Here is a 10311-nt window from a genome sequence, read left to right as displayed (position 1 = left end):
GACTATTGGCTATGAAAAAGGTCGAAAAGTCGAAAAAAGTCAATAAGTCGAAGAAAGTCAAAAAGTCGGAAAAAGTCGAAAACTCGACAATAGTAGAAAAATGTCAAAAATAGTTGAAAATTTTAAAAAAGTGGAAAAAAAGTCAAACACTCGAAAAAAATTCGAAAAAAGTAAAATATAGTCGAAAATAGTCAAAAAGTTGAAAAAATCGAAAAGTCGACTATTTATAAAATACAAAAAGTCGAAAAGTCGAATTTTAACTTAATGCAAAAGGCTTTTGGTTTCAACAATATAACCCTACTGCTAGAGCGCTCAAATTTTGAACAAACAATTTTGATATTTACGTTGGTATTTGTCTAATAAATTGTCGGATCCCTAACATAAGAATAAGATAAAAAATTCCCATATCGGCTAAAATTTTGAATATTTGGCGTATCAGGGGTGTGTTATTCCTCCCATAAGAATTAAATATATCAGGGTAACTATTGAAGCTAGAATTTTGAACATTTTGCACGAACAATTTTGACAATCGTAAACATTTGTCTAATAAATTGATGGTGGATTTAACTCCTCCAAATGAATTGAATCAAATTATTCATATATCTGGGAAACCATTATAGCTAGAATCCTAAAATTTTGCACAAGCAACACTTAAATCCATAAGCAGAAAACTATCCGGACTAGCAATAGGGGCATGATACCTCCCATATGAGTTAAGCTTTTACATCTAAGAAAATAAAGGATCTAAAATCTTCAAATTTTGCAGGGGGCACGATACCTCCCATATGAATTAAGTACAAGAAATCTAAAATAGTTGATAGATAGAAAAAATATTTTAACTCCATACAATATTTCTAATTTTAACATAAAAAAATTGTCCAATTCACAGTCGATGTTGTATCGTCGTATATCGTAATTTTTTTATTATTAATTTGTTTTTGTTTAAAAAAATTTTATTTAAAAAAAATTTTTGATTTACAACGCTACAACAATACAACATCGATTTTGATTAAACAAATATTTATTTGAAAACCTCTTAATCTTAAAAAGAAATTAATACTTGTCACTTCCAAGAGATAAATGTCATCATAATTTGTCAAATATTTAAATTTCTCCGACACTTAAAAGAAAAACACTTAAAGAAAATTTTAACCCAGCTTTACAAGTGCCTAAACGCAATACTTCAAATACTTAAAATATTATAAACAAACTCGCATTTTCAAGTGTTTAAAATTATTTCTGATTTATTTTTAGGTTATACCCATAGCTATAATAACTACAGTGGGCTTTACATGTGAGGTACTATGGACCATACGCTTGGCATTTACGCGAGATGATGTAAGGTAGTGAAAGAAAAAAATGAAAAATTTTCAAAATTAGTTTGAAAAATATGTTCTTTTTAGATTTTTAAACAAACAAATGGCCTGTGAACAAGTGGATACTAGAGTGGGACCTATGTATCCACCACCGATACGAAAATTTCGAGTTTATAATCAGAAATATGAAAATCCAAAAGGTGTTATAGCGGCCATACAAACACCGACCGAAGAGGAGACGCAATAAAATGAAATTCTAATAAAAATATTTATCTATTTTATGTTTTTATCAAAATTTCGATTTTTCTTATGAAAAAAAATTATTATACATTATTTTTAACTCAAATATTCTTATTATAAATGCAAATTAAAATATCATGTATCGTATGTTAATCAATAAAATATATGAGACGTTTGGGCACCAAAACCACTATATCCACCTAAGCGGTTTTTGAAAAGTATACAAGACGAAGGATATTGCTTGAAACATCCCGCAGTTATATGAGCCTTTTCTTATATTGCTTATGTTCTTTTGAGGACTCTTTTTTTTTCAAATTGTAAAAGGGAAGAAGAAACATTAAAATATTGTCAACATACAACATATTTCCTGGAAGGTAAAGACCTCAAAGAAAAAAAGTAAAACCTTAAAAAAATAAGGTCACATGTCTTCTATGCATATATACGCATTCGATGTAATGTGATATTTTTCATTTACTTTAAAATAAAATACAAAGTGTAAAAGAAAGAAATCCCTGCAAGGAAGTAGTTATTTTTAACAAATTTAATAAGTAATTAAATTAAGACTGAAACTGGTTTTTTGAAACAAATTAAGTTGGAGGGGAATATTTAAATGAAATATTGTTATGGAATTTGAGTGAGTATTACTCGTGAATAATAACACGGATTAAAACAAGTAGGAAAGTATAGTCGGGCAGGGCCGACCATATAATACCTTACATCATGAGTATATTTTTAAAATTTTTACTTTTTATAAATTTTTTTTATAAAGAAAGTTTTATGTTGAATATTACCAATAATTCCAAAATATTTAAGCAATTTATTGATAAAAAACTAAAATTTCTAAATGAGGCTTTATATAGGTCAAATATGGGCCGATCCTCGGTTAATTTGGGAAAAGGATATATTTCTAAATAACAGTTAGTTTTGTTGAGTTTCATTGCGATACAAATGGTCAATTTACAAGTCAATTTTAGACGTTTAAGTCATTTTTTGAACGGGGGTTTGTATGGGGGCTAGGGTCAAATATAGGCCGATCCTTACGAAAATCTGCAGCGTCATTTATACTTATATAAAACTTATTTGTGCCAATTTTTAAAGAGATAGCAGAATATTTGACGTAATTATGGCATAAAAAGTTCAAATCGGGAGGTACGGTTGTATGGGGGCTAGGTGAAATAATGGACCGATTTCAACCATTTTCAATAGGCTTCGTCCCTGTGCCAAAAAACATGCTTGGTCCAAATTTCATCAAATTATCTTGAAAATTGCGGCCTGTACCTTGCGCACAAGGTTTACATGGACAGCCAGCCGGACAGACGGACGGACGGACGGACATGTCTTAATCGACTCAAAAATGATTCTGAATCGATCGGTATACTTTAAGGTGGGTATTGGACAAATATTTTTGTATGTTACAAACATCAGCACAAATTTATAATACCCTCCCCACTATAGTGGTGTAGGGTATAATGAAATAGAAATTTTGAAAATTTAATTTCCGAATTCAGAAATGAAAAAAATTTTTATAATTTTGTATGAAAACTACTCAGTTTTTGTTAGTGTTTTTCATACGAAATTATTTAATTGAAAATTTTTTAAAATCTAATTAGTATTTCCAAAGTTTTATATATTCATAACTTTGAATTACCAAGTATTTAAAAAACGTAACTTGAGAATTCTGTAGCATCTTCGCTGTTTAAATTTTGTAAGTTTTTAAATAAATTTTGAATATTTTATATTTTAGTTGAAATGAAAAGTCGACTTTTCGACTTTTTTCATTTGGTTAAAAGTCGACTTTTCGACCTTTTGCATTTTATGAAAAGTCGATTTTTTGACTATTTTCATTTAATTAAAAGTCGACTTTTCCACTATAAGTATTTTATAAATAGTCGACTTTTCGATTTTTTCGACTTTTTTACTATTTGCGACTTCTTTCGACTTTTTTCCGACTATTTTTTGACTTTTTTTCGAGTTTTTCCAACTATTTTAGAGTTTTTGACTATTTTTCCACTTTTTTGAAATTTTGGACTATTTTTGACTTGTTTCCAAAATTTTCGAGTTTTCGATTTTTTTTTACTTTTTTCGAGTTTTTCCAACTATTTTCGAGTTTTTGTATTTTTTCCACTTTTTTGAAATTTTTTACTATTTTTTAATTGTTTCTAAAATTTTCGAGTTTTCGACTTTTCGGCTTTTTTCGACTTATCAACCTTTTTCAACTCATCGACTTTTTTTGACTTTTCGACTTTCATACTTTTAGACTTTTATTAACAAAGTCGACTTTTCGACTTTTTTCACAGACGATAGTCGAGTTATCGAATTTTTTGGAACTAAATAGTCGACTTCGACTTTCCGACTTTTTTACACAAAGTCAATTGTTCGATTATTCGAAAGTCGATTTATAGAACCCTAGTTTATATCATTTGCTAGTGTTTGACCGAACGTTTGGGTACGGATTCGGTAAAAAGTGAGGTTCTGCCAATGTTCGGTGTTCGGAGAAATTTTGACCGAACGCCGAACTTTTTATAATATGTTTATTTATCATATTTTTATAAATCGTTTAAAAACCAAAAATAAAAATTAATTAAGATGTATGCATTTCACAAAAATTGTTTGTTATTAGAAATTTATCACTCTCTGGAATTCAGAATTAGTTGATAATTGATCCAATTGCTATTTAAAGATCCTCTTCAAAAAATCTTATGGATGTTCAAATCGCTTTATAGAAATCTAATGATTTACGATTTTCGAATTTTGTTAATATGGATATTTCATGACTTTTTAATTAGATCCCACTTTTTTCTTACAATAAAGTCGATTTATCGACTTTAATGCTTGCACTGCACTTTTATTTATAGTTTTGAAACAATATTGTTGTTGTTGTTTAACACAACGAAATAACGGTAGTTTAATATTTTCTTTCAATATTACTCAAAGTGGCAGCAATGTTTCTCAAACTATAAACAGTTTGAGAGTAATTGTATATAAAATAACAGTATTGCCATAATGAAACAGAAAAACCTGTGCCAATTGAAAAAAACGCCGCCGTCAAAGTAGTTAAAATGAGTTTAAAATCGGCTAAGAGAAAGCCGATTGTTTATTTTCGTTATATATAAAGTTGTCGACTTTCAAATACAAACGTCTTTAGAACTCTGACGGCTTGTATGCATACGGCGCAGGTCTTTGTCTCTGACGCCTGCTTAGTAAAGTCCTTTATGGAGATAAAGATAATTTAATAAAAAAAACTTCTTTAGTTGCTCTTTAAAAGTAATGAGAATAATTTTTTATTTGTTTTTTTTTTTTCATATGACAAGAAAAGCAACAAATATTATATTCTATTTGTGTGGATGCGTGAAAAATCGTGATATTTTTTTTATCCTGTATCTAAAGGAAATGTCATAAATAACAATTTTTCGTTAAAAAAATATACAGCTATAATATTGATTTGAAGTGTGGTGAGGTGTTGAAGAAAAAAAACAAATGTATATTAATTTAATATCCTTAAGGATATTTGATTAATTTGAAAAAAGTTTCTTTTGTTTTTTGTTTCCTTTTTTTAAGGGAAATTAATAACATTTGTTTTGTTAAAAATTGTGGTATATTTGAGAGAAAAGGAAATAAAAACGAGATTGCAAATGTTGGAATGTGCTTTACAAAAAAATGCAGAGTAAATTGAAATAATTAAGAAAATGTTTTAATTATTAGTATAATTAGCAAGCTTGCAGCTTGAGATGTATTTTTTGAACTTTTTCCTAATATTTTAGCAGTTTTTAAAAGCTTAAATTAAGCTATTTTTATACAGCAAGTTTAGTTTGATATGTCTTAAGTAGTTTTAAAGTTTGATATATTTAAAAGTTTAAGCAAAAAACTAGTAAATCTTGCCTCAACTTTGAGTTTTTTCCGCTTGCTAAATATTTAAGCTTATTCAAAGTACTCGCAAGCTTTTGAAAGCTTAACTCAAGCCTTTTAAATACTACAAGTTTAAAGCAAAAATCTTTAATAGTTTAAAAGTTTTATATAGTTGAAAGCTTGAGTAAAAAATTTAAACTTTTTATCTTTTCTTAACTTTGAACCACTGTAGCTTGCAAAATATTTTAACTTTTTCAAAGAACTCGCAGGCTTTTTAGAGCTTACTACCAGCTCTTTTTAAGGCTGCAAGTTTGGATTGAAAAGCTTTGGTATTATAAAAGTTCTATGTATATACTTAAAATTTTTAGTAAAAAAGTAAGACATTTTAAATTTTCTTAACTTTGAAGAAATACAGCTTGCAAAAGATATAAACTTTTTCAAAGAACTCCTATGCTTTTGAAAGCCTCACTCAAGCTCTCTAAATACGAAAAGTTTGAAATAAAAAGCTTTAGTAGTTTAAAAGTTGTATGTATTCGAAAGTTTAATATAAAAAGGTAGTAAATACTCATCTTGTGTCGACTTTAAGCAACTACAATTTTCTTTATACTTAAACTGTTTCTAATAACTTATACGATTTTTAAAGTTTCACTCAAGCTCTTTTATTACTGCAAGTTTGGATTAAAAAGCTTTCGTAGTTTTATAGTTCTATATAGTCAAAAGTTTTGGTAAAAGTAAAAAAAAAATTCATAACTTTGAACAAATTCAACTTGCAAAAGATATAAACTTTTTGAAAGAACTCACTAGCTTTTGAAAGCTTAACTCAAGCTTTCTAAATACTAAATGTTTAAAATTAAAAGGTTTAATAGTTTAAAAGTTTTATGTATTCGAAAGTTCTATTTGAAAATGTAGTAAATACTTATCTTATGCCGACTTTAAGCAACTAAAGCTTTCTTTATACTTAAACTTGTTTTAATAACACATAAGCTTTTAATAACTCATAAGCTTTTTTAATGCTGCAAGTTTATTTATATAAGAAAAAAATAATAAAGTTTATCTTATCTTGACTTTAAACAACTGTAGCTTGAAAAATATTTAAAAATTTTCAAATATATTACAAACTTTGAAAGCTTAACTCAAGCACTCTAAATACTGCAGTTTAAAAAAGCTTTTGTAGTTTTAAAGTTTTATATAGTCGAAAGTTCAATTAAAAAAGTGTAAAGTCTTATTTTATATCGACTTTGAGCAACTACAGCGTTTAAAATATTTAAGCTTTTCGCAACAACTCAAAAGCTTTTGAAAGCTTAACTCTAGCATTTTAAATGCTATAAGTTTGGATTAAAAAAAAAGTTTTTTAATGTTTTTTCAAAGCTTAACTTTAGCTTTTTAAATGCGGCAAAGTTTGGATTACATAAATATTGTTTGTATAAAAACTTTCGATTATGATTTCAATGTTTGCTGGGTTATTGATAATTAAACTTAACCAAAAGCCATATAAATAAAACAGAAAAATATTTGTTACATTATTAGTAATTACAAAATATAATAAAGTTCAGAGAATTTTTTGTTTAAAGACCAAGAAAAGTCCACACTAAGAGAAAATGTTTTTCAATAAAAGAAAAACATTTATAAGGTTTTATTTGAAGGATATTCCTGGAATTTGTATTTCATATAATCCCTCTAAAGACAAACTAATTTGGATTTCTTTTCAACTTTAACAAGATGTACATTTACATTTAATGTTTTACTAGACTTTTGAATTAATTTGTCAGTTTTATTTCCTTTTTTTGGGGGGGTCGGCAGAACAGAGTTGTGTGTGTGTGTAAGTTTATTTGCCTAAGTGTGAGTTGTTTTCTTACTTTTAATTAATTTTTGGTGACATCAGAGTACATATTTAATGCATTTGGGAATTTACTACCATTAACAATTCATTAAATAAAACTTTTTCTTGGTGTGTGTGTGTGTTTTTTTTTGCAAATTTTTATACATTTTTCTTTTATTTGTAACATTTAGTGGATATTTTTTTGTTGTTCATTTTATTAGAAGAGAGTGAAGAAATTTTGCCTCCAGAGGCTTTTTAGGGTTATTAAAAAACTTACATTCACACAAAAACTATTTAATTGTATTAATTTAAGTGGAAACAAACAAAAAAGCAACAGGAAATTTTGTTGTTTTTATAACAAAACAAAATAGTTAACGCCTAAAAGTATGCTCTACAAAAGTAATATGACAAATTAAAGTTTAATACTTTAGGGGTTAAAGAGAAAATTATTTTATAATAAGTATAGTAATCACTTAAGGCGTAAAGAACTTGACTCGTAAATTGCTCGTGAGTTTTTTGAAATTAAGTTAAATTTTCAAAATTCTTTTGGTTTTAAATTCTCTTAAATCTGCTTTAACCTTAATTTAAGAGATTTGTCCTTAATTTAAAAATTTGTTTAATAAATTTTCTTTTTAAAACTCCAAAATTTTGTAAAATTGCTACCACCCTAATAAATATTTACAAAAATACCTCCATATGTACGATTTTTTTATTATGTGTATTGAGTTGTTAAATTTTGAAAAACTGAAAAGAAAGAGGAGGTGGGAGTTTACAGAACCTCTGAGTGTGTGTGTAATTTGCAACCACATACAGCTATAAAAATATTGTATTATATATGTATTACACAAACAAACACAGAAACAAGTTAAATTGTTTTAGTTTAAATATGTATGTATGTATGTATGTATGTATGTATGTATGTATGTATGTATGTACATATATGTATATGTAAGTGTTGTGGTAAGACAATTTTGTTACAATTTTTTTTGAATAGTTTTTGGCTTTTTTGTTAAAAAAATAAACTTGTAAAACTGTTTGTTTTTAACTAAAAGTAGAATCAAACAAAGTTTATTTTCAGATCACAAAGTAAATTATAAAATATTTTAAATATTATTAAAGAAAATGCCAACTAAATTAAATATAATTGTAAGAAAATTGATAAGATATTGAATATAAAGAAATTATTAGCATTTTTAAACTCCTAATTGAAAATAGAAAAGAAAATTAAGGAAAATGAAGCAAAAACACATGTATGACAGCATAAGATAATTATACGACTTATCACAAGTTAAATTTACCGAAAAAAGTATATTTACATACAATTCATTATTTTAATGAATATTAAAACATTGGAAAAAATAATTATTTTTAATGTAAAATTACTAGAAAATATTTACTATTCATAAAAAAGGTCATAATTTAAGCAAAAATACAATTTTTAATAAAATTCATTATTTTAATGAATATTGAAAAACAAAAAATTAATCATAATTTATATAAAATTGAATCAAAGTGATCACTTTTAATAAAAAAATTAAAATTTTCTTAAAAAAAATAATTTCTATAAAAATTCATAATTTTAATGAATACTTTAATGTTAAGAAAATAACTTTTTTTATATGAAATTTTCTTAAATACTTATGTTTTATATAAAAAATTTTAATTAACAAAAAAAAACCACACACACAATTTCCACAAAAATTCACTACATTAATGAATATTTTAAAATAAAGAAAATAATAATTTTTTATACGAAAATACTCGTTTTTCAAACACAAATGTTAAAATTAACATAAAAATAGGTTTTTAAAAAATTCATAGATTTAATGAATATTTTTACGAAAAAATATTTATGATTATTTACATGAAATTTCCTAAGAATTTGGTCATATAACACTTAAATCTCATATGAAAAGCTTTAATTTTTTATAAAAAAGAAATTTTCAATAAAATACATAACTTTAATGAATATTTCTAACTAAAGGACAAAAGTTCTTTTTTGTAAAAAATCACTCGTATGAACATAAATTACCTATATATCTTACCAAAAAGCTTTTACTTTTATTAAAAATATGCTTTCCTTAAATTCATTATTTTAATGAATATTTTGAAATTAGCATCAGATGTACTATTGTTTTATGAAAAAGTAAAGTTTTGCATATTATGAGCAAAACTACTCATATTTATGTATAAATTTTGTTTATTGCAAAAAAAAAAAATTAATGTTCCTATTCATAAATTTAATGAATTTGTATATTTGGTAGAATATTAAAAATTTTATTAAAACTAATTGATGTTTGACAAAAAATGTATTTATTAAACAAGTATCAAAACTCGTTTCATTAGAATTGTTAAGATTTCATAAAATTCATGATTTTTATGAATTTACATAATTTTCATAAAATGTTAAATTTTTTTTTCAAACTAAACAAATTCTATGTGAAATAAATATGTTTTACATAAAAATTTAAGTTTTGCATAAATATTTTCATTAATCATATAAGTTCATAAATTTCATGTAAAATTTTTAAACAAAATGTAAGATTTTGCTTTAAATTTAGTATTTTCTAATATTTATGCAAATATTAAAAAAAAAAAAACAAATATTTGTAAACTATTATCATACAAAGCACATTTTTTAAAACAATTTTTTGTTTTACATTATATTCATTATTTTAATGAATAAGTAAATTTTGACTTAAAACTGCATTTTTTTGTTTAAACTCAAATTAAACATAAAAATATGAACATATTTGTAAATAATAAATATTTCAAATTAATTTGTAGTTTTTATAAAGTTCATAATTTTAATGAATATGCATATTTTGTTGTAAAACCTGAAATTTTTAATTTCAATAATTTATTTAGACATAAAATTATACATTTTATTAACACCGCAATATTTTCAAACTAATTTGGAATTTAAGAAAAATTCATTATTTTAATGAATTTGTAGATTTTAAGGAAAAACTGTAATCTTTTCCTTCCAAATTAAATTAGACCTCAAACTATATATTTTATTTACAGAATAATTTCTTTAAACTAATATTTAGTTAATACAGCAATTCATTATTTTAATGAATTTTCATA

General features: G+C 25.0%; 1 protein-coding gene across 1 annotated transcript; it reads left to right on the top strand.

Moving 5' to 3' along the window:
- Positions 1–264: 264 nt before the first annotated feature.
- On the top strand, positions 265–1751 carry LOC111686329. Its single transcript, XM_046947984.1, has 3 exons — positions 265–348; positions 1255–1343; positions 1404–1751. Exons 1-3 carry the CDS (start codon positions 265–267, stop codon positions 1561–1563), a joined length of 333 nt encoding a protein of 110 aa, XP_046803940.1. The 3' UTR covers positions 1564–1751.
- Positions 1752–10311: the final 8560 nt, after the last annotated feature.

Source organism: Lucilia cuprina, chromosome 4 (genome assembly GCF_022045245.1).
Source record: "Lucilia cuprina isolate Lc7/37 chromosome 4, ASM2204524v1, whole genome shotgun sequence".
Classification (NCBI taxonomy): domain Eukaryota; kingdom Metazoa; phylum Arthropoda; class Insecta; order Diptera; family Calliphoridae; genus Lucilia; species Lucilia cuprina.
The sequence above is the reverse complement of the archived record's forward strand: the minus strand, read 5'-3'. Positions and strand labels throughout refer to the sequence as shown.